Here is a 25,519-nt window from a genome sequence, read left to right on the forward strand (position 1 = left end):
AGAAGATTGTCGGCTCTGTGTTTGAGTTCATGCGGGGAAGTGCAGTTGGCCGGGACCGACGGCAGCCGCCCGTTTCTAACGGAACGTGCCTCAGGGTGGGTGCTCCCCGCCATGCTTTCCTTCCCGCTCCAGAGCCATGGAGTTTGTGTGACTCGGGGCATCATCTTCTTCTTTCAGCATAAAAATGAAATATCTGACCTGTCTGCCTTATTTTAAAACTTGCTATATTTCGAGCCCTGGCTGGCGTAGCTCAGTGGATTGAGCGCGGGCTGCGAACCAAAGCATCGCAGGTTCGATTCCCAGCCAGGGTACATACCTGGGTTGCAGGCCATAACCCCTAGCAACCGCACATTGATGTTTCTCTCTCTCTCTCCCCCGCTTCCCTCTCCAAAAATAAATAAATAAAATCTTAAAAAAAACTTGCTATATTTCAACAAGACTTTTAAAAATCCAAACAATTGCCTGTCTTCCTTTCTATGATGTGGCCGTCTAGGTGGCAGGGATATTCCTGAGATGGTACTTCAAAATTCCTTCATTTCTACTCCAGGGGTTGGGAAACTTCTGATAAAGAGCAGCACCTTGCAACGAAGGTTTAGAGTCCTTCTGATTTTTAAAAATGAAACTGAGTTAGCATCAATTAGCAGCTTTCACTTGAAAAAGGGACTTTTAAAATGAGTTTCAGTGTTTTGGTTTAAACTTTATACACCTGTAGCAACTCTAGATGAATTTTCCTTCCTCTGGACAATTTCATTTCCCAGTAGTTTCATTCCCACAGAATGGCGAAAGGAAACAAAGGCAAAAAAAATTGTTTTGCAACTCATAAAAAGATGAGGTGGTTGGTTAAACAAGAGATTACGCACTTGGGTGATGTCTGTAGCTCTTCTCCATGCTTTTTTTTTTTTAAGATTTTATTTATTTTTTAGAGAGAGGGGGAAGGAGAGAGAAAGAGGGAGAAGCATTGATGTGCAAGAGAAACATCAAGTGGTTGCCTCTCACACACCCCCAACCGAGGACCTGGCCTGCAACCCAGGCATGTGCTCGGACTGGGAATCCACCCGGTGACCATTCAGTTTACAGGCTGGCACTCAGCCCACTGAGCAACACCAGCCAGGGCTCCATCCGTTAACTGTAAGTTATTAGAAACAGACTAAAGTTTACAAAAATGTATAAGCATACCCTTTAGGTCATACAACTCCTGCAGTCAGAAAATTTGTTAATAAACGAATTGAATCGTGCTAAAACCAGTTGAAGAGCCTGATGTCTAGAGAGTGAATCTTGGGTAATCTTTTTTGCTAAGTTAAAAACTTTCTGTAATTTATTATTTAAAATCTGGATTTCTATATTATGTGATTATATAGGCATCAATGTATTCAATTTTAAGAGTAGCATGTACGCATACACTCACTCAGTCCCTGGGGTTTAACACTAGGGAGTCGGTTTGTAAATGAACGCTCTGGCACTGTATACCCGGAGTGTCAGAAAAATGCAATTAAACATTGTTACTGAGCACTCGCTGCTACTTCACTGTGTCTCCTAACATCAGAGGCACTCACAGCACACCCAGGCACATGAAATAGTCTAACTAGCAAGTGAGGGTTATAGCAGCTCATGAAAATAGCCTCCTCAACTTTACACATTATGATACTAAGCCACCTAAGCTTTGCCCCAGAAGTGTTGTTCAGATTCAGGTACTGCATGTTAGCTGTTCACGGAGTCTTCCTACAGTGGCCCTCCCTCTTTACCGAAGCTAATGTAATTGAGCAGCCTGCATACTTTCCTCCGAAGGTGAGAACGTGTTAATAATTTGTGGGTTCTAATGCATAGCTGATCTAATAAATAAATGTTTTGCATCGCTTATTTCAAGCAATACATATATTACTTTAGTTCTCAGTAAGAACAGAAATTCTGCAACCTATTGGGTTTTGTAAGAAAAGCTGTTTCTAATTAAACACTTCAGGTAATCTGCTTTAACACTGAGAATTTGAGAGGGTGGAATCTTTCCAGTAGCCTGATCAGTTCCTTATGTAATCCACGTGAAGGATAACATTTCTTCCTTTTTTTTTTAAGAGAGTCTTTGTAGGATGGCATTCTGTGCCAGCTGTCCTCAAGTCCCCTGACCTTCATGAACGTATTAGATCCAGCTGCTGGAATATTTTCTCCAGTGGAATAAAGTAGCTGGATTCTTTCCTTGCCCATTTTCCAAAGAGGACAGTGTTGACCAAAACTTCTGTTTTTGTTGGTGGCACTAGAAGAGCCTCGCGATAGGTGCAAATGACAGCCTTTAAAATAATGGCTTGTGCCAGTGGGGAAGGTGTGTGTAAAACACAGAACAGGGGGTTAATACCTAGATCGCAGACCTACTTTCAAATATTCCTGCATCTTTCACTTTCTCAAATACTGGTCTCACCTTCCTGTCACAATAACCCTGCACTACAGGAAACAGCACGGAAAAGGAGACCACCACCACAGATCGTCTTACTGTGCATTCTTGATTTTATTTCAGCAAATCTTTGTTTGTTTTCTTGTTTTCTTTTCCAGGCTTGGAGTCTTAGGGAGTATATCTGAGTCGTGACAGTTACGAGGTCAACGAAGTCTAGTTTTTTTAGAGCCCGAGGCCAGAGGCGCACGTAACGTGTGACGTCTGCTGGGGCCCCACATCGTGTTTTCTGCTCCGTCGTGTGACATTAGCAGTGGCGGAGACGGGCTAAACCATGTCACCCCCGCGATGCTGCCATCTGCGGGGGAGGGGATTTTTTAAAGCAATTTACTTTCATACTCCTAGACATGCTTTAAAGAAATAAAAAAAATGAATACACAGGTATAACATCATTGATGTTTGTGGTGGTATAGTCAAGTTTCTATGTAAGAGTGAGGTGCACAGTGGTGAACTAAATTTAAATAACAAGAGGACCATTCTCTGATATAATTGTTGCCCATTCTAAAAATGAGTTTCTGGAAGCTTTAGTTACCTTGCCCTATGTGGGGTGAATGAAGCAACGAATAGACTATCACTTTTGATATGGATATAAACAAAATTTCTGTGCCTACTATGTATAGTCAACTCCTAATTTTATGATTGGTTTGTTATAACATAGATTATCTTCTGTCATTAACTACAAAATAAAAATTTGAAAGTCAGAAAATCATGCCCGAGCTTCTGAAAGACATCAACAAGGATATTTTTTAATTGATTATGACTACTGCTGGGGGAACCACTTAAATAATTGAGACTCACTATACGAGGCTATGAAAATTCTCCCTAGTACTTCTGCAGTATAGTTGGCTGTATATTGAAAATTCATTCTTCATAATAGTTTCCAGCAGGCTTCTTGTCTTTTTTGTATGTAGCTTCATTTTTTGGGCACATTGAAGAGCCGGGGTCTGATGTGATCCTTGTACATGGAGTAGAGCACACCTGGAAACAGGGAGATGGGTGTCATTGGGGCGTCCATGGGGAACAGACACTGAGTTTCTTCCACTTGCATTTCCCCAAAACTAGTCCACAGTTTCAAAACAAACAAACAAACAAACAATACCTTCCATCTTACTAATTTTTGGCTTGGATTATACAAGTGACTCCAGAAAAAACAGCAACAACTAAGAGCCGTTTAAGATCAGTATAAATCTGAATTTATGATGTGATGCCACCCTAAAGCCTGAGTTTTAAAATACTGGTGGAAAAGTGAGAAAAGTGGAAATACTTGGCTAGATATTAAGGTTAAAAATAATAGGAACCTCAATTTAGCAACATCTGTTCAGTGTCGACTTGTGCTCAGCATCCTGAAGAACACAGAGGCGAACAGGCTTAATCTCTGCTTCAGGGATCTCTAGGCTGTTGGGTGAGGTAGCTGAGTTCAGGCAGATGAGACAAGGGCGTATCCTCCGCAAGATGCGGTCCCAGGGTTAGGCTGAAGGAGGGACAGAGGAGCTGCTTCGGTGCATTGTGGGATGTCAGCAAATGTTTGTACCCGAAACCAGTTGAGGAGTCACAGGCTTAAACTACAACTCATCCCCCCACCCATATTGATTATCCAGACATCGGCTCTCTAGCTGGTTGTCTAAACTAAATCCTCCAGTTTCCTTCTGCTGGCTTTCTGACAGGGCTTGCTAATGTCTTCCAAGAGCATGCAGAGGAGGAAGGGTTAGTAAGTTAGTTGCTCTTACCTCAACAGCGCAGGAGATGTCGACATAATTTTCTAATGAAATAGGTGATTACTATCACAGATGAATAAAATTCAAGACAAAAAATTTTAACTTGAATCATTGTGGTATCAATGGGAATAACATTCTCAGATTCAGATTCAGAGAGAATTATAGGACTCACTTCCCTGTGCTGCTGCTGATGCTTTTTCTTCTTGGCTTAAAATAACAGACATGTATTGTCTCACAGTTCTGGAGACTAGAAGTCTGAAGTCAAGGTACTGATAGGGGAACTGAAGAGTTAAGATTTTAGCCTTAGCTACAGTTCATAGGCTCAAGTGATGAGTGCATGCGGAAAGCTGTTGTTCCAGGAACTGGAATGCAGGGCCTTCGTGACTCCAGGAGGTCACGAGGATTCCCACCTTGGTGCCCCCGGGGGTCCTTGAGGATGGACCTGGTATCTGAGCCATTCCGTTCCAGGGAGGGAATGCTGATGAAGAATTGCTGATCAACAGATCAAGTACTAGGAAAACTGTCACAGGACTGCAACTCTTAGCCCATTAACCCTTTTTTCCAGGTCCTTTACCTACCCCTTCTCCTCCTCATGTCAGCTTGAGATGAAATGTGAAGACTGTTTTGGAGGGTACATATCCTGCTGTCTTCTCAGATCACCATCATCTGAATAAAGTTCCTGTACAGGTTCAATCTTGTCTCTACGGATTCATCCTGGCAGTGACAGGCAGCCCCAGCGCCACCTCTTCCCGTCTCAGCACCAGCAGACTTGGTGCTCTGTGAAGGACTGAGGGAGGATCTGCCCCAGGCCTCCCCTGGCTTCTGACGTTGCTGCAGTCCTCGGCCTGTTGCTGCATCGCCCCAGTCTCTGCCCCGTCACCACTTGACATTCTCTCCCTGTTTGTTCCCCGTGCTTTTTAGACAGAGAATTCTTACCTCTTGCCTACCTCTTAAGTGGTGGTGGTGTTCCCTGGAGTTCTGATCTCAACTTTTCTCACCGCATCACACCTGCGGCTTCACTGGTAAGCAAGTTAGATCTCGAAGTGAGATCTTCCTTCGAAGAGTGAGATCCACATGTGGTGTATGTGACTCGTGTATTCAGTGTTCCTCGTGTGACATTTCCACATCCCATAGGAAGGTGGTCTCCAGACTTGAATTGTGCCTAAGTAAGTATGTTGAGCATGCCCCTCAAGATGCTCATTTATTTATAGATAGTATAAATGTCCTATGGCGAGTCTATATATTAGTGAAGGTTTTTTGTTTTTAAGATAAAAATATTTTCTTCTCACATCCCCCTGGATCTCCTTATATATTGACTAGGGTATGAATACTCCAACTTGGAAACACCTGCCATAGGCATCTCTTGTCAGTATATTATAAAATTAAGAGTTCAGACTCTGGCCCTGGCTGGCTAGCTCAGTTGGTTACAGCATTGTGCCAATATAGCAAGGTTACGGGTTCAATCCCCAGTCAGGGCTCATATAAGAAATAACCAATGGATGGATAAATAAGTGGAACAACAAATCAGTGTCACTGTCTCTGTCTCTGTCTCTCAAATTAAAAAAAAAAAAAAGAATTCAGGCTCTGGAGTAGATTGCCCCTGTGATTGTGAACAAGTAACTCACCCCCTCTAAGCCTCAGTTTCCTTATCTGTAAAATGGGATAACAATAGTACCTACCTCACAGGATAGTTTAATAAAGACCTTGGTCTTTGTTCAGGGTTTCTGGTATAGATCTAAGATGCTTGGAATTTCCCAAGTAACAGGGGGGTGTGTGTTATTCTTGAGCTCCTTGGATCATACCTGATGAGGTTATGCTGATGAGGTGACTCATGGCGGACTCCTAGATAGCTTCCAGATGTGGCTGGTCGGCCAGAAAGACCAGCCGTGGGACTGGAGGGCTCATGGGTCTCCAGGGAGGGGAGTAGGACTGGACACTGAGGTCAGTCCCACGGCCAGTGATTCAGTCAGCCATGCCTACGTAATGAGGCCCCACTAAAAGCTCTGGACACTGAAGTTCAGTGCAGTTTCTCGATTGGTAAACACACGGATACTCTGGGAGGGTGACACGTCTTGATTCCATAGGAAGAGGGCACAGAAGCTTTGAGCTTTTGATCCCCAGACCTTACCCTGTCTGCCTGGTCCTGATTTGTATACTTCATAGTAAAGCTGTAATTGTAGGTAATTGTAATTGTAAGCTCTCCTGAGTTCCGTAAGTTGTTCTAGTGAAATAATCAAATCTGAGGGGATCTTGGGAACCCCTGAACTTGTAGCCATTTTATCAGAAGTGCAGATGGCCTGGGGACCCCCAAGGCTGGTGTCTGAAGTGAGGGCAGTCTTGGGGAACCATGTCCCTAAACCTGTTGTGTCTGATGTGAGCTCCAGCTGGTTAGCGTCAGTACTGAATTGTGTTGGAGCGTACCAGGTGGTGTCAAAGTAAGTATCTATTAGATTAAGTGAGACAACATATAAAGCAGTAGACTGACCTGCACGCCATAAACACTCGTTAAGTGTCGGGTGCTGTTGCTTTGTCCCATGTGCACTCACCCTCCCCCAAAATGTGCTCTTCCGCCCTTGCTCCTTGGACCACTGAAGGCGGCCCTTATGTCTGGTTGCCCGGAGCGGAAACCTGTCATCCTCGATTCCTGTTTCCTTACTTTTCCCAACCACTTAGTTGCTGAGTCCTCAATGTTTCTAGAATCCATCTCCTCTATTTCCACTACCACTGCCTGGATTCACAGCCAAGCCTTCATCTAACTTCTCTGTCTTTATTTTCTCCCCTCCTTTGCAAGTCACCTCTCATCCTTTCTTCTTCCTCTTACATTGTTTTCTTTTCTTAATTTTTAAATTGATTTGAGAGAGAGAGGATGGGGGAGGGAGGAAAGGAAGGAGGAAAAAAGAGACATTGATTTCTTGTTTCACTCATTTACGCATCCATTGGCTGATTTTTGTCTGTGCCGTGACCAGGGATCCAACCTGTAACCTTGGTGTATCGGGATGATGCTCTAACCAATTGAGCATCCGGCCAGGGCTTCCACTATTTTTTCTTTTTAATTGACATGCATTATGTTAATTTTAGGTGTACAACATAATGATTCAATATTTGTGTATATTATGAGATGACCACCACAATAATCCACTTCACCTCATCACTACACAGACTTTTTCCCTTGTGATGACGACTTTTAAGATGTGCCCTCTTAGCAACTTTCAAAATATGCAACACAGGATCATTAACCCTAGTGGCCATGCTGTTATATGCCCTGACTTATTTTATAACCGGAAGTGTATATACCTTCTGCCTCCTGTGCTTTTTTTCAGTGCTTAAAACTTTAAGAAGTTAAGCCTATCACAGGGCAGCAGCATCAGCCAAGCGAGGAACACCGTTTTTCTTACCAGTCCTCCATCATTATGTCATCGTGACCCAACATGCATCTTCTGATAGGAGTGAATAAAATGAGTAACGATACTAAAAGTCAGCTGAACACAAGACACAGATCAAGCGGCTCACCTAGAGTCACAGCTCCCACAACGAATCCTTGGGCAGCGACTCTCATGTGAATCAGATGGATGGACATTTTCTGGTCTCTTCTGGATTTGAGCGTGTAAAGACCGTAGGACACCACGGCCATGAAGCCTGCTATCCCTGGGAATTAAAAAGGCAGGTTCCATAACTAGCGGGCTGGACTTCCCATGAGCTTAGCGAGTTGGATGAAGTCCTGTGCAAAGGGTCAGCACTTGGAAGATGAGCAGGCAAGACACCGAAGAACACCTGAGATAGAACCGTGCTGGATTTGATTCTCCAGATTTTAAAATGGACCCTTAACATTCATGGATTCAATATTTGCAGTTTAGCCTTTTCCCAGAAAACCCGAACCATATAGTATAGTAATTTGCTTAGTAATTTCTAGTTTTCCTGAGGCATGATTGCGAATTGTGCACACTGCAAGGCTTTTTATGTGGACGAGTCACTCAGTAAACCTACCGAGCATCCCAGCTTCCATAGGTTTTCAGTGTGGGGCTTTACTCCTTTCTACTTGTAATCAAAAAAGGAGTAGGTCAAGCAAAGTGGTAAAAGCTTGAGTCTTCTTTAAAAATGAGACATTAAGCTTTAAGGAGAGATGCACAGGAAGTATGTGATTCCAGGAAGAACTATAGTTCTAGAAAATTCCAGAGACTCATACAAATATTTGTGTATTCCCTATAAATGTTAAGAATGAAAATACTGCTGTGACAACTAAGGTCTTATATAAGTGGCTGTAAAACAGAAAATTGATCAACTGAATAGTAAAGATACTGGGAAGAGATTTAAAACACTGATGTGTGACAAGTCAAAATAACCAAATAACAGATAAAGGAATAATTATTTAATAAATATTATTAGTATAATAATAGAGAATTTAGACTTCTGCCTTGCCCTAGACCCTACAAAAAAAATTCTGGGTGAGTTAGAATTAAATGTAAAAACAAAAATATCATGCCCTGGCTGGTGTGGCTCAGTGGATTGAATGCCAGCCTGTGAACCAAAGGGTCGCCAGTTCGATTCCTGGTCAGGGCACATGTCTGCATTGTGGGCCAGATCCCCTGTAGGGGCACACAAGAGACAACCACACACTGGTATATCTCTCATTTCTTCCTCCCTTCCCCTCTCTCTAAAAATAAATAAATAAAATCAACAAAAACTAGAAGAAAACGGAATAGCATATTTATAATAGCTGAAAGAGGGTAAGGTAGACTTAAAATGACAAGGACAGATGCATATTTTGACATAAGAATAAAGAAAACTTGCATAATAAAAGTGTGGGTCCATATTTTGGGTTTGCTCCTTTATCCTACTGATCCAGGCATCTGCCCCTCCACGTATACCTCACTGTCTCGGCTACTGCAGTGAGTAAGCCTTAGCATCATTTTCACCTCTCCAGGACCTTTGCCTTTCGATATGGATTTTAGTGTGTTTGTCTGTGCCCACTAAAAACCCGTCTGGAATTCTGATAGGAATTACTCTAAACCTGTAGATCAATCTGGGGAGAGTCAACATCCTTATATGCAGTCTTCCAATCCATGAACACAATTGTCTCTACTTTTGTTTAAGACTTCCTTAATTTTTTTCACTAGCTTTTGTAATTTTCAGCATATAGATACTGTACATGTTTTCTTAAGCTCATACCTAAGCAACTTTTTTTCCAGTGATTGTAAGTGGTATCTTTTGATACCATGTTGAGGTATCTTTTTTTTTTTCGGACATTGCTCAAATATTCCCAAGTGGCCTATATTTCACAAAATTATTTCCAATACCACTTTTACTATATGATACTATTTAAATTGAAAATTTGGAAATAAAGAACAAACTGACAGTGACCAGAGGGTTGGAGGGAGGGGGGTAACAGGGGAAAGAAAGGGAAGAGTCAAGTCAAGAAACATGTGTAAAGGACCCATGGACAATGGGTGGGGGGACAGTTGAAGGTGGAAGGTGGGGGGTGGGTAGGGTGAACAACTGTAATTGAACAATAAAGATAAATAAAAGATACTGCCTAAGGAAAAAAAATGGGCAGATTCACAAGTTATGTACTTTAAAATGTCATTTCTTCTACTTTGAGGAAGGATATTAGGTTTTTTTTTTTAATATATTTTATTGATTATGCTATTACAGTTGTCCCATTTCCCCCCTTCTCTCCCTTCCACCCTGTACCCCCCTCCCACCCACATTTTCCCCTTTAGTTCATGTCCATGTGTCATACTTATGAGTTCTTTATTTTCTACATTTCCCGTACTATTCTTGCCCTCCCCCTATCTATTTTCAACCTACATTCTATGCTACTTATTCTCTATACCTTTTCCCCCTCTCTCCTCCTCCCACCCCTCTGCTGCTAACCCTCCATGTGCCCTCCATTTCTGTGGTTCTGTTCCTGTTCTAATTGTTTACTTAGTTTCTTTTGGTTTTGCTTTAGGTGTGGTTGTTAATATTTGTGAGTTTGCTCTCCTTTTACTATACATGTCTTTTCTTTATCTTCTTTTCTTAGATAAGTCCCTTTAGCATTTCATAAAATAAGGGCTTGGTGATGATGAACTCCTTTAACTTGACCTTATCTGAGAAGCACTTTATCTGCCCTTCCATTCTAAATGAGAGCTTTGCTGGATAGAGCATTCTGGGATGTAGGTCCTTGTCTTTCATGACTTGGAATATTTCTTTCCAGCCCCTTCTTGCCTGTAAGGTCTCTTTGGAGAAATCAGCTGACAGTCTGATGGGAACTCCTTTGTAGGTTACTGTCCCCTTACCTCTTGCTGCTTCTAGGATTCTCTCCTTCATTTTTACCTTGGCTAATGTAATTATGATGTGCCTTGGTGTGTTTCTTCTTGGGTCCAACTTCTTTGGGGCTCTCTGAGCTTCTTGGATTTCTTGGAAGACTGTTCCCTTTGCCAGCTTGGGGAAGTTCTCCTTTATTATTTGTTCAAATACGTGCTCAATCTGTTGCTTTTCCCCTTCCGATTCTGGTACCCCTATAATTCGGATATTGGAACGTTTAAAGGTGTCTTGGATGCTCTTAATCTTTTCCTCAATTTTTTGAATTCTTATTTCATCATGCTTTCCTGCTTGGTTGATTCTATCTTCCTTCTGGTCCACTGTATTGTTTTAAGACTCATATTCCTTCCTTTCACTATTGGCTCTCCTCCGTGTGTCTTCCTGCATCTATTTTATGGTAATCTGCATTCTTTCATCTAAATTTTGTCCAAAATCAACCAGTTCCGTGAGCTTTCTGATGACCAGTGTTTTGAACTGCGCATCTGATAGATTGGCTAATTCTTGGTCGCTCAAAAGGATGAGTCCTGGGGGACTGATCTGCTCTGTTGAAAACATATATTTTTTCCCCCCGTCTCTCCTTTTTTTTTTTCCCCCGGTCTGGTTGCTCTTGTTACGGCGGGGGGCGGAGTCTTAGGTGCTCACCGGGGCTGGGCACCCCGGTCGCTAGATTGTGACGTTATCTGTGGGGGCGGGGCGGGAGCGGTAGCGGGGTGGGAGAAAACAATGGCGGTAGTTCCGTTCCCCTGGACTCAGACCCCTGTCTGGGCTTCTGGGCCGCGAGTTCTGCCCTGGTCCACAATCGCTACCCCTCTGGGTCTGCCAGCCGCAGCTTGCGTACTCAGGGATCACCGCTGCCTTCTTGCACGCTGGATGGCTTTTGCGCCGATTTCGCGCCAAACCTTCCCCCGACCTCCGCGCGCCGCCAGCCCCGCGCCCACCCGGCTTGTCTTCTCCTACCAGTCCGGATGAACGTGTCTACTTCAACTTCTTGGCTGCCCGACTTCCATTCAGATAAATCCTCTGCCGGATCTGGGTGTTATTCTGATAGTAAATTATTGTTGTAGATTATTGGTTTTCTAATCTTGGTTGTACGAGGAGGTACGGTGCGTCCACCTATTCCTCCATCTTGCCGGAAGTCCTCCAGTGGATATTAGGTTTTTAATTTCAGTTTTCACGTGTTTGTTCTTAGTACCCAGAAATTCAAATGGTATTTTTATAGGATATATTTTATATTATATTTTTATAATATAATTGTTATAATATTATAATAATGTAATATTTTCTATTATATATTTTGATTAACTGTGTTGGCACATGTGTGTCTCTAGGTGAGTGAAGTTATATTTATTTTTTTAGGATCTACTTAAGTGGAAATAAGAATCAGAGTAAATAAACACATGTATATTTTGTTTTTACTTATGTATGTGTTTTAAGTATTTTATTTATTCAATTTTTTTAGAGAGAGGGGAAAGGAGGGAGTCAGGGAGAGAAACATCAATGTGTGGTTGCCTCTCGTGCGCCCCCAACTGGATATCTGACCCACAACCCAGGCATGTTCCCTGACTGGGAATTGAATCAGCAACCCTTTGGTTTACAGGCCTGCACTATTTTCACTGAGCCACATCAAGCAGGGCAAAACATGTATATTTTATAGACTTATTAGCAATAAATGAAGTTGAAATAAAAATGAAAAAATATATATACAAACAAATAACATTGCCTGGCCAAGTGGCCCAGTTGGTTGGAGCATTGCTCCGTAGACTAAGAGGTTGTGGGTTCGATCCCTGGTCAGGGCACATACCTAGTTCGTGGGTTTGATCCCCCATCAGGGTGCATTTGGGAGGCAACTGATTGTTGCTTCTCTCTCACATTGACATTTTTTTCTGTCTCCCTCTCTCACTAAAATCACTAAACATCCTCTGGTGAGGATTAAAAAACACACACACAACAAAAATAATAAAATGATGATGGTAGGTACATTGAAAGACCGGTACAATACTGAAAGCTCTGTAAGTTTAGCTAAATCTTTCAGGAAAGGACTCTGGAAATATATAATTAGTGATATTAAACTGAACATGCTTCCTGCCCAAGGAAATTCTACCTTGGGCACATACTCCAAGGAAATAAGCAAAAGGAAATTCAAGAAGTTTACACAAAGATGTTTATGGCTACACTATGTATGAGGAAAAACTAAACCACCCGAATGACTAAAGAGAGGAAAATCTGCCATAGCTATAAAAAAATTTTAAGTATAGGAAGTGCTTATACCCAGAAATGTACACATAAAATGTTAAGTGAAAGAAGCAAAAACTATCAGTGCACAGTTTAAATGCATATAATGTATGCACAGGTCTTAACAGTGATCAAAGGACAATTCTAAACAACATAAATACATTGTAATGATGGAAGCTGTTGAAGATAGAGAAACAATGTTTCATAAGCTATCTGCACAGAACACTCCATTCTGCAGCAGGGACTACACAGATACTGTTAAAATAGCAACAGCTAAACAAACTGCTTGATAATGTATACCCAAATTTTATCATTATTTATTTGTCTAGCAAAAATTTGGTTGTCTTCCCTTATCGAATCAAGGTTCTGTTTTTACTTAAATTGGTTTTGTTTCTTTTAGAGATTAAAGGCAGAACCTTTACTGTTTTCCACACAGTGTCTCTGTCGTCTATAATTGAATTGAGCTGGAAACACTTTTATCTTTCTACTTTGATCACCCTAAATGTCTCTGGAAAAATAATGTAATTTACAACAGGCACAGTGATTAATCTCTTCATTACAGTGATCTGGACAAGAGACACTGGCTTCTTGAATTGTCTGTCTAGGTAAAAATGCTAAGGAAAGTGAATAAAGCACTACAAAATAACTCACTTTAATTTGTTGTGAGTGCTATTACAAGTTTTAGTCAATTTAAATGAAACCTCTAAGCACAGAATATTACTATACAGTAGCGTTTTGATTCTTGTTGACGTGTGAATGACATGGAGTTGCTAGATTTGCTGGGACACTTAATGGAAACATATGACTTATACCTATTTAGAAGACTTCATGGAATTAATCACATGGAGTTATGTAAGTCTGATGTAAATAGGTTATTTTAACAGTTTCCAGACAAAATTAACATAAGGAAAGAGTCACAGCTGCAGTGTACAATAACCATGCTTAGGGCAGCTGAGCCATCCAAAAGAAAAGAAAGAGGAAGCTTAGATTGTAAAATAGATATTGATGCTTAGATTTTGCAGGTTTTTTTTAAAAAGCCCACATATGTCTAGTATTTGCTGAGAATATGAACATAGTAAATGTGTGTTGGGAAAGGACAAAGAGGTCCAGACTCCAGGTATGATTATAATACCGCTTCTTCAATCTAGAGATTACTTAACTATCAACCTCCACACCTGGCCAGGAAGCCAGGAAAGATGGGCACTGAGAACGAACCTCACAGAGTTCATGTTCTCCAGTGTACAGGGAGGCCCAGGCTCTTAATTAGAGCTTGTTTACTCTGATTTGACTCCGTTCTTTTAAGCTTGGACTTTTAGCTTCTAGTGCCAGAAAACACCAGAAGCAAAAGTTTTTAATGATATCCAACAATATGGAAGAAACAGAAAAATCTGTAAATATCAGACACAAAACTTAAAGGCCAGAGTTTTTTAAAGGTCAAAGAGACATAACCCTCTCCATAGTCCCTGAGAGACTCTCAGTCTGCTGCTGATGATCCTGAGTCATCCCAGAAAGTTAAAATCCATCCAATCAATTCCTTTTACATTGGCTGGGAACTAATAGTTTTAGCCAGACCTCTAATGACGATGGATTAAACAGAATAAAATCAGATGCTCCATATTAATAGCTAACAGTTACTGGGGATTTGCCACATACTAGAAACTGTTTTGAAAGTTTAACTCATGCTCTGGGGCATTGGCTTCAATTATCTGAAAAAATTCCATTATATACAACGTTTCAATCCTCAAAGATACTGGGTAAAGCATTACCGGACTATTACAAACAGTTTTCCGGTACTCAGTCAAGGCTTGTACTTACCTACAGGCACAAAAGGGGAATCTCTTGATTTCCTGATCAGTCGAGATAACTGGCCTTCGTCCTCATCTGCTGACCACTGGTTATCCGAAGACATTTTTCTCTTTAGTAACAGTAGAAGATAAATGTGGTTGTTGTGAATCATTAAAAGGAACCCATTCACCTTCCCCGATATATTTTTGATTATGTGTTCTGCCTGCATTTGCTTGGTATGCCTGCCTGCTCAACTGAAACAAAGTCATCTTTCCTTTGCCCTTTTCACTATTAGATCCTTTCATTTTGTTTGGGAGGGGGGAAGAAAAATATATAAAGAGAGGTAGACATAATCAGATTCCATGAATACAGAGTGAGACAGATCATAATCATATTTTTTAGTCTCTTTGCTCAGCATTTGAGGTCATTGGCAACCTCAGAATTTCTTCCAGATACAGTAAGAACACAGAGTTTTGTTTTACGAAATATTGTTTTAAGGAATGATGGCAGTGCCAGCGTAGGCAAAAATACGTTCAGATGTACAGGTGATGGGGGAATGAGCACTCCAATTCTGTAGAATGTGCAGGGCATTGTAAAGTCATTAATACTTATCAAATGCTTACCATGTGCAGGTGCTATGCTAGACAATGGAAATAACCTTCCTACTTGGGATGAGTGAAGAAACTTGGAAAAGCAACCATAATCGCCATCAACGTGGTTTAACAGCACTTCAGTTTGTTACCCATGCAACTTACTATTTTCACCTCAAAATTCAAATACTATGGCTTCATCCTATGAATCATCTTACATCAGAAAATATAACCCATAAATGGCAGAAGCACAATACCTTGGGCGTCCCCGACCGCCTACTGTCTGTCTCCCGGTGTTCCTTGAGCAGAGAGTAGTAAATCGGAACAGGCTTTGCTGAGGCTGGGACACATTTCGCTCAATTTCCAGCTAATTGATAGATAATGGGAAAGGCCATAAACACCTCCTCCCCAGGGGGAGTGGCCGGCTGGCATTGGCCAAGGTTGTCACAGCCCTCACTGGGAAACAGCAGCACCTGCACCACAAACATTAGGCTTTTGAAGACATTAAGAAAACATTAAGGTTTTTGAAGAAGATGTGATTACTTAATTCTGCTTTCACAAGGGAGCTCCCCCTTCCCTTTGTGATGGTGACTCCTATTACCCAGCTCCAGGGCTCAAAACCAAGAGGAAACGGCGCGGGGCTGCAACATAGGGTTTGCGGGTATGCGTGGTGTTAGCTATCTGAGGGCTGAGACTTGTGTCTTTCAGGAATATGTGCTTGCCAGAGGGGCAGCGCTGGTGGACGCACCGCGAGCTCCTCCCGAGTCCCTGGGCAGCAGGGCCCTCACACCTGCAGCGCGCGCAGAGCCTCGAGCTGCACAAGCGCCCCTCCGAGGAGGACGTGACGCCCTTGCGCCCGCGGCCAATCCCAGGCTGGGTGGGCGGGGCGGCCGGGTGCAGCCAGAGCCTCTGCCCTGGGCCTGCGCCTGCGCGGGCAGCCCGGCTAGTGCGGCTCCCTGGCCTGCGGCTGGGGGGCGCTGCTTCGCTCCCGTTGTGACCACGCACCTCTGGGCACCTTGAGGCCTCCAAGTCCTGGTTCACTGCCTCCTCCCAACTGCAGCTGCGAAGACCGCAGGGTAAGGCAGAAAACCAGGGAGCGTTCGCGGTTTTTTTTCTTACAAACTTTTAATATTTAAATGATTTCATACTTACAGAAAAGTTTCCAGAACAGTACAAAGAAGTAACTGCATCTCTGGCACCCACATTGTCCTTGGTTAACATTTAGTTACATATGCTTTATGATTTTTCTCTCAATGTGATTTCTTCCTTCCGTCCAGCTATTTTATAGAGTGTCACTCAATGTAGGTTATTCCTGATGCTCTCCCATAATTAGAATGAAGTTTTCAGTTCTGACAGAATAACCACAGAAGTGATGGTCGACCTTGGTGTGCAATATCACAAAGCATGTGAAGTCAGCTGGTTGGAGGTAGTAACTTTGCTCTAGTGTTACCCTGATAATTGACTTAACAGTTGGCTTTCCAGGGGTAAAAAGCCACGATTTGTAGTACTTGCTGATTTCCATGCTGCAGATGCGCCCATCGGGTTGTGTAGTCACCGAACGCAGAGCTGGGAGAGGCGCGCCTCTTCCTAGTGGCTGTGGGTCGGCCCTGTCTACTGCGCCGCTGCTTCCGCCACTTGTACGGAGGTAATGTGTGCAAATTTTTAGTAAAGTTACTATTTCCCCCTTTACCGTTAGTAAGTATTTTGTCAGGAAATACTTGAATGCTATACAAATATCCTGTTGTTTGTCAGACTTTTTATGGTGCTCCCTTGCCTGAGTCAATTAATGTTATGTTTGCCAAATGGTAATTGTCTAAAGCCTTAATTTCTTTTATATATTCCATTGATATTCTACTGTAAGGAATCATATTTATATACATCAGTTTGGATTTATGAGTTTCTATTTCATTCAGTAACTTATCCATTACTATAATTATTTATTCTGATGGTCAAATTGCCCCAGATTTGGCTAGTGTGAGTCCCTTCAAGCCCCTCAAGCTGGCTGTCATTGATATGATGCCACCATTCTTCAGACACTTTTTTTAATGATTTTTTTTTTTTTTGGAGAGAAGGGGAAGGGAAGGAGAGAGGGAGAGAAACATCAATCAGTTTCCTCTCCCACACCCCCACGCCCCCAACTGGGGACCTGGCCTGCAACCCAAGGATGGGCCCTGACTGGGAATGGAACCAGAGACCCTTTGGTTCACAGGCTGGTGCTCAATCCACTGAGCCACACCAGCCAGGGCCAAACACTTTATGTCCTGATATAACGCATTGTTGCAAACTGAACTTGTACTTTTCCTCTCCCAACCCTGAAACCAGCTATTTCTTCAAGGAGTCCTGATTCATTTTAGTGTAGAATGGTATTTAGAAACCAAATTCTGGGCACCAGAGGTGCTCATTGTTACTGGAGTATCATTATTTGCAGGCCTCCTCAGCAGACAGAGTTAGGATTTATGTCTGTGTCTGTACCTATTTCTATTCATAAATAACTATCTATATTTAAACCATGAGTTCATAGTAGTATCTCCAATTTCATTCCAACTCCACAGGGTTCATTCTGATCTCCTTGTCACATTTGTAATTCCTTTTTCTGATGGTGAGAGACCTGACTCTCACTATCCTTAGTGTATTTATTTACAATCATGATTTGCAGAGTGACATTTTGGTCAATGATAGATCACACATATAACAGTGGTCCCACAAGATTAAAATGGAACTGAAAAATTCCTATTACCTGGTGACATCATAACCATCCTAGGTCATAGTGCAATGCATTACTCACATGTTTGTGGTGATGCTGGTATAAAAAAAACCCTGTGTTGTCAGTCATATAAAAAAGTGTAGCTCATACAATTATGTGTAATACATAATGCTTGATAATGATAACTATGTTACTGGTTTATGTGTTTACTGTACTATACATTTTAACATTTTTTTAGAGTGTACTCTCTCTACTCACACAAAAAAAGTTTCCCATAAAACAGTATGCTGCGCTATGCAGGGAACAGCCTCATACATCTCGTGTGCACTGTGTCTTTTGACTGCATAATTTTCTCTTGTGCTTGATTTGATCTCATGTTGTTTTGTACAGTAACATGCTGTACAGGCTTGTAGTCTAGGAGCGATGGGCTGTACCATCTAGGTTTGTGGGAGTGAGCTCACGATGTTATCACGATGACGAAATCACCTAATGATGCGTTTCTCAGAAAATATCCCCATTGTGAAGAGACACATGACTGTGTTTGCTCAATTGTAGAGTACACAAAAAACCAGAATTTCTAACCTGTACTTCTGTGAAAAACAAACCTATTAAATAGTTTTATACTGTTTAATATAGTATAATTGTCAGTGGAAATACAATCAAAATACTGTCTTCAAAAATCACTTGGAATGAAAACATATGTCTGCAGAAAGACTTGTACACAAATATTGTAGCATCATTATTCACAATTGCCAATAAGTGGAAACAACTCAAACGTTCATCGTGTGTAAACGGAGATGTAATTGTGATGGATCCATACGATGGAATATTGTTTGGCCGAAAAAGAGATGAAGCACTGATACATGCCACATCATAGATGAGTGTTGGAAAACATGCTAAGTGAAAGAAGCTGTCACAGAAGAACAGGAATTGTGTGTTCCATTGACATGAAACGTCCAGAATAAGCAAATCTATAGACACAGAAAATATTGGCTTGGCCAAAAAGTTCATATGGTTTTTCCATAAGATGGTTCCAGTATCGCTTATTTATCTTTAACGTCATTTGAAACAATTTTGTTAGATTGTGTCGTGATAGCTGTCATAACAGTGTGCATTAAAAAAACTTACCAAAATTGGTGATTTTTTGTGCAATATTTAGCATATGTTTTATTATTTCAAGAAAGGTAAAAATGCAAGTGAAACACACACACAAAAATAGTGCGGTTATGGAGAAAGTGCTGTGACTGACTGAACATGGCAAAAGTGGTTGGCAAAGTTTCATGCTGGAGATTTCTCTCTGAATGATGCTCCATGATTAGGTGGACCAGCTGAAGTTGATAGCAATCAAATTGAGACATTAATTGAGAACAATCAACATTATACCATGTGGGAGATAGCCAACTTAAAATACCCAAACTAATAAAGTTATTGGTGAAAAAGACACATGTATCTTTTATTTTACAGGAAAAATATGGACTTTTTGGCTAACCCAGTAGATTAGTGTTTGCCTTGGGCTGCAAGGCAGTGGGGAGAAATAGGAAGTGACTACTAGTGGGTATGGAGTCTTTTAAGGGTGGGTGATGAAAAATGTGTTAAAAGTAGATTTTGGTGATGGTTGTAAAACTCTGAATATACTAAAAACCACTGAATTGTACACTGCAGGTAAATTTTATGGTATGTGAATCATAGCTCAATAAAACTGGAAGAAAGCTACTTGGGTTCATTGTGTTATTGTTGGTGTCAATGTGCTGATTCATTTAAAATACAGTCAGGTGTTTTTTCTTTGTCCAATTTAGCATTCCCCTCTTTTTAAATTTTATTTTATCTAAGACATTCTTTTGTGTATTTTGTGTAAAACATAAACATGGTTCCAAAAATTAAAACTACACAAAGGGTCTATTTGAAAATGTGTCACTCCTCTCTCCCCTTTATTTCTACTCTTCTCCTACCCATTTGTTTCTTACTTGTTTCTGGCTTATTCTTCCTAAGTACCTATTTGCAAAAATAAACAGGTACTTATGTGTTTTCTTATTTACCCTTCTTTTTCTTTTTTCCAGAGAAGGTACCACACTACAGATAATTTTGCTAGCATAGCTTTTGTTTACTTAATTTATCCTTGAGATTAGATCTTAACTCCTCCTAGAGCACTTCCTCATCTGCTCACAGCTGCAGGGTGCTGTGCAGACGTGTGCACGGGCACCTAGCGTGGAAACGCTGCAAACAATTGTGCACAACTTGTGCATCTGTATTTCCATACTGTTGGAAGTGAATCTTCAGGGTAAATTCTCAGAGTTGTGGTGGCTGGGTCAGAGGTAATTTTGTTAGATATTACCCAATTTCCCAAGAATTGTACAAGTTTGCATCCCCACCAGCAAGATGCAGAAATGTCCGTGTCTCCAGGGCCTGCCCAACAAACGTGTTGTCAGACTTTCGAAGTCTTTGCCTCCCTGTTGTGTGAAAACTGGTCTTTCACAGTAGCTTTAATTAGCATTTCTTGTATTGTGATTGAAATTCTTCATGTGTAGGACCATTTTTGCATATTTAAAAAAATTATGGCCCTGGCTGGTGTGGCTCATTGGACCGAGTACCAGCCTGCGAACCAAAGGGTTGCTGGTTTGATTCCCCATCAGGGCACATGCCTGGGTTGTGGTCCAGGTCCCCAGTTGGGGGTGTGCAAGAGGCAACTGATCGATGTATTTCTTGCACATAGATGTTTCTCTCCTTGTCTTTCTCCTTCCCTTTCCCTCTCTCTAAAGATAGATACATGATAAAAATCCTTAAAAATTGTGTGTTAGGTTTTATTATTTTAAAGTTGTGAAGAGTTTGGGGAGGGTTGGAAGTTATCCCCAGACTCACTGATGGATTCTGAGTCAAGGAATCATGTGGGAAGGCTCCAGGAATTGAAACTATAATTTTAGCATGGAGAGACATTTTAGGGACAACCGTGAACCATCCTATAAAACACAGCCTAATTTTCTTTTGGAAACCTAGATTTTGTTCCTTTGTATCCCTCAGACAATTCTTCCCAGAAGTATTTTGCTATTCCACACTGCTCTCACCTTGGTCTATCTTAGTTTAGATGGGTTTGGTGCCTCACCAAGGGTCCCATTATCATTTACATATTTTCTTTAACCTTTTATTTTTCTTCTGGTCTAGCTGATATAGTAGGCAGAATAATGGCTGTTTGCCCCATTCCCAGATATGTCCACATCTTAATCTCCAACACCTGCCGCATGTGTTATGCTACAGGCAAAGGGAAATTAAGGCTGCAGGTGGATTTAAGGGTGCTAACCAGCCAATCCTGAGATGGGAGATTTTCCTGGATTATCAGGGTGTGGCCAAAGTCATCGCAAGGGCCCTTAGAAGTGAAAGTGGGAGGCCAGATTGGTCAGATTCAGAGAGGGATTTGAAGACGGATGAAGGGGACACATGTGAAGGAATCTGGGCTACCCTTGGTGTGCAAAGGCAGGCAGGCATCCTGCCTCAGGCATCCTGCCTCAGGCCTCCTGCCTCAGGCCTCCCGCCGGCCAGACGGCCCTGCCGTCGCCTTGATTTCAGCCCAGTGGGGCCCATTCTGGACTTTTGTCCTTTGGAACTCTAAGATAATAAATCTACATTGTTTTAAGCCATTAAAAACTTTTATTTATTGACTTTATTGGGGTGAGAGTGGTCAGTAAAGTCATATAGGTTTCAAGTGAACAATTCTATAATACATCATCTGTACGTATATTGTGTGTTCACCACCCCAAGTCAAGTCTCCATCCATCTCCATCTGTCCGTCCATATCCTCTTCCACCTCCCTTTTAAACCATTAAATTTGCTGTAATTTGCTACAGCAGCAACAGGAGGAAAAAGAAAGGGACGGTGTCTGACTGTGGGAGGTCGGAGAGAAACTAGGTAGATGTCCTGGTTTCCAGCTTGAGTGACAGTCACAAAAACTGTGTTGCCAATTGCTAAGGAAAAAACACAGAATGATAAGCAGATTAGGGGTAATAGAGACTCCATGGTCAGAAATCGGCTGATTTGCCCGGTCTGATGTGGCTCAGTTGGTTGGGCGTCCCCCCGCAAACTGAAAGGTTCCCAGTTCAATTCCCAGTCAGGTCAATTCCCAGTTCAGTTCCCAGTCAGGGCACATGCCTGGGTTGCGGGCCAGGTCCCTGGTTGAGGTTGTGCGAGATGCATCTGATTGATGTTTCCCTACCTCTCTTTTTCTCTCCCTTCTCTCTCTAGAACACAAATAAATAAAATCTTTTAGAAAACGCTTTAAAAACAAAGGCATTGGCAGATTTGTATGGCAACAGGAAAAGAAGGCACGAGTAGAAGACGATGAATTTGACTTCGCCTGTAGTCCAGCCTGGCGGGAGAAGGGAGTCGGTGTCCGCGGGTAGCCTGAGAGGGACTACGCCAGGACAGAGGCGCTAGAGGTCTGTGAGCTGGCCAGGCGGGTAAAAGGCTGGAAGGCCGTGTTTCCAGAATGGGACTCCAGAGGTTACAGTTTCGTATGTGGCACTTCGGAGGTGATGACAACATGCCTAGACAGGTGCCTGACATGCCTGTTTTCCTCTCAAATGGTGTGTTTATTTGTATCCCTTTTCTAGTGAGAGGCTCTATACCTTTTATAAGGAGTCTCTTATGGCCCTGTAAGAACTAATAACTAGTATTTTGGTAGCACGTTTTGTACCTAATTCTCACATTTTCAGACCTATGTGTCATCCAGGTGCTCTGTGAGCATAAGGCAAATGTTTCTTTAAAAAGTTTTACTCAGGATCCCAGAAGGGGTCCTACCCAGATGACGGGTAGAAAATAAAAGCACAATAGCAAAAATGTGGGCTGACGGGTTAACAATGTATTAGTAGTGTCCACATTCTCCAACATTCCCTTGTGATATCCGGGCAAATGGAGTTGTGTGCATTGGCAAGCAATGTGGTATATGGCATCATTTATATTGATAAAAATACATATTTTAAGGCAGCCTTTGCTTTTTTAGAAAAAGGTTTTCAGATTTCTTTGTTGTTAAGCTTTGGTGGACAGAAGCATTTGAAAAACCTTTCTCTGGCATCACAGTTAATAATCTGTCCTCATACCTCAGAAGTGAGATAGAATTCAAACTGAGTGCTACTTCTTTTGCAGCCTGAGTAGCACCTGCTTAGCTTGACGGATACAATGGGAGCTGAGATTGGAAGGATGCAGGAAATCCTGTCGTACCCACAGCACTCTGCGTGGGAGTTACTTGCAGCCACTGGAGCAAGTGCATTTCACGCGGGGGCCGGGCTTTTTACTGTTGGGTGCAAAAATGAGAGCGTTGCCCAGTTACTTTTTATGGGAGGTTTCTTTACACTGAACCTTCAGAAAACAGTATAATGTCCAATAATCCAGTCAAATGGAATCCCAGGATCACATTTATTGAAGTGAAATATCTTTTCTGATAGAAAAACACACTTCATTCGGTTACTCTCACAAATGCTCCAGGAGGCGGGGCCTTGAGCAGCGTGAGGTGTCTCGGGAGGCACCAGTGCTCATCGCTCACGAGGACACAGTCTACAAAGCACCTTCTGTATTTGTCTCATTCCATCTTCACAAGAGCCCTAGGAGACATAGGAGTTATCCTCACATATCAAGTGAAATCAAATATTAGTAAGTCACATGAGAAGATGTGGTATAGAGCATTCTGACTCTGAACCGTGCTTTTCCCGCTGGACTAACAAAGCGGGGGGAAAAGGGTTGAGGTGTCAGTTGACAGACGATCCTGAATGCAGAGCTGAGCGGCTTCCATTCAGTCTTCTGTTGAGTAGACACATCGTGATGTTCAGTTGTGGGAATGGCCAAATTGAAGTGTTCGGGGCTCTGGCTGGCTAGCTCAGTTGCTTAGAACACCAAGGTTGTGAGTTTGATCCCCGCTCAAGGCACAGACAACAATCAATCAATGAATGCATAAATAAATGGAACAACAAATTCATGTTTCTCTCTCTGTGTGTCAAAATCAATTCATTAATAAAAAATTAGAATAAGGGGGTGAGCAGGTCAAGGGCCAAAAACTGGGACAACTGTAATTAACAGCAACAAATAAAAAAATAAACTGTTCTGGAAGTTACGAGCGTGGAGACGGGTGGTGAAGACATGGCGGTGTGGAGACCGGTTTAAAGCATTTTCTGGTTCAAGCGACCACGATCTGGAGCAGGTATCGGTGCCTGCCTGGGCAGCCACTTCTTTCTACCCAGGAGAGTTGTCTGCTGAGCGGCTGTTTTTCCATGCTGTGTGAGGGGGCAAATCCAGGGAAGGGGGAAAGAAGGTTATCCCCTCAGTTACCTTAACAGATAAACAAGAATTAAATTTCAGTTCTCTTAAGTTCTGCGTTTTCCAAAGAAATACTGAAGGGAAAGGCTTATGTCAGGATCAAGAGGACAAAAAGAACTATTATGCAGCGGTTCAGTCTCTGCTCAAGTGTAAAACGTGTAGGAATTTAGAAGAAAGAGAACACTTAGGGGACAGAATGTTTTATAATCTAAATAAAAGAAATTTTAATGTGTTTTTCATTAGCCTTTGAAATAAGTGTTGGGCTCATGGGTCCAGGTTCTTAAAAATTAGCGAGAAACTAATGGAAATAGTTGCCCTCCCCAAACCCGCCTTTCAGACTCTGCTGCCCAGCTGTGCCAACTTTCTTTCAGTTCCTTCAATAGACCGTGCTTCCTCCTTTCATCTGTCTGGGGCGCAAGCTGTTCCATTAAGCCGAAATACTCCATATTCATCTTCTGGAATTCAGCTCAGAAGCTACTTCCTCAAGAAGGCCTCTGACCCTCTTCCTCCTGGGTGGGTCAGCTTTCACTCTCCGGTGCCCCAGCTCCTACAGCATTGCAACTGCGTGCTCCCTGAGAGAGGAGCAAGCACAAAGAATCAGAGCACGCAGCAGGCACCCACACATTTGTTGCCCGAAGATCAACATTTATTAAGCACCAAGTGCTTCACTTCATTAACGCCTCAAAATAGCCCCTTAGGTAGAAACTATCCCCAAAACAGAGGAAGAAAGTGAGACTAGAGAAGTGACTTGCTCAAGGTCACACAGGCGAGGAATGACACAGCCAGGACTTGGCTTAGATCACTTTGATGCTGAAGCCAGTGTCATTTGGCCTTTTATTTTCCTCGCTGCACGCAGTTATCCCACTGACAAGCCAGTGTTGTAAGCGCAGTGCCACGTGACCCACCCCAGGAGAGCAGACAGAGGGTCTGATCGAAATGCAGCAATGAATTTATACTGGGCATTTGTGGTGTGCCTTCCCTACATCCATTCCCACTTTAGTTTTCATCAATTTTTAAAAAGATATTGTTTATTTTATTTTTAGAGGGGGGGGGAGGAAAAGAGAGGGAGAGAAACATTGATATGTGAGAGAAGTATCGACTGGTTGCCTCCTGCACGTCCCCAGCTGAGGACCTGTCTATGAACCAGCCATGTGCCCAGATCAGGAATAACCCAGTGACCCTGTGGTTCGCAGGCCAGTGCTCAACCAGCTGAGCTACACCAGCCAGAGCCAGAGGCCCTGTTTCCATCTGGATGATCCACAAGTCTCTCCGTCTCAGTCCCGGGGTCTGGATGTGCTCACCCCCAGGGATGGAACACTGTGACCTGTACTTGATACAATCAGCATAATCCACCCCACCTAAACATGATTAGTTCAGCGAATGGCTTGTGACTCAGTATTGTCAGTAACAGCCAATTGAGACTCACTCCTCAGGCTGTTGGAGTGACCATAAATTTTCTAGG

The 25,519-nt window shown here is 42.3% G+C and overlaps 2 protein-coding genes across 4 annotated transcripts in view; one reads left to right on the plus strand and one right to left on the minus strand.

Moving 5' to 3' along the window:
* SLC11A2 (solute carrier family 11 member 2) overlaps window positions 1-7,637 on the plus strand; it is a 44,817-nt gene extending 37,180 nt beyond the window's left edge. The window contains exons 17-18 of one of the 2 annotated variants that reach the window (XR_004901589.1): window positions 5,074-5,174; window positions 7,473-7,637. The gene's annotated coding sequence lies outside the window, so the exon portion shown is untranslated. Of the gene's footprint in view, window positions 1-5,073; window positions 5,328-7,472 lie in introns of those variants that run through there. The other variant, XR_004901588.1, reaches the window with a different exon arrangement.
* Window positions 2,776-25,519, minus strand: part of LOC114514157 (methyltransferase-like protein 7A) — a 32,386-nt gene continuing 9,642 nt past the window's right edge. The window contains exons 1-4 of one of the 2 annotated variants that reach the window (XM_036019033.1): window positions 15,317-16,813; window positions 14,500-14,599; window positions 7,663-7,797; window positions 2,776-3,415 (exon numbers count right to left, since the gene is read on the minus strand). In XM_036019033.1, coding sequence (XP_035874926.1) covers window positions 3,351-3,415; window positions 7,663-7,797; window positions 14,500-14,593 — 294 coding nt within the window. In that variant the 5' untranslated portion in view covers window positions 14,594-14,599; window positions 15,317-16,813 and the 3' untranslated portion in view covers window positions 2,776-3,350. Of the gene's footprint in view, window positions 3,416-7,662; window positions 7,798-14,499; window positions 14,600-15,316; window positions 16,814-25,519 lie in introns of those variants that run through there. The other variant, XM_028533446.2, reaches the window with a different exon arrangement.

The sequence above is a fragment of the Phyllostomus discolor genome, chromosome 2, assembly GCF_004126475.2.
Source record: "Phyllostomus discolor isolate MPI-MPIP mPhyDis1 chromosome 2, mPhyDis1.pri.v3, whole genome shotgun sequence".
NCBI classification, from domain to species: domain Eukaryota; kingdom Metazoa; phylum Chordata; class Mammalia; order Chiroptera; family Phyllostomidae; genus Phyllostomus; species Phyllostomus discolor.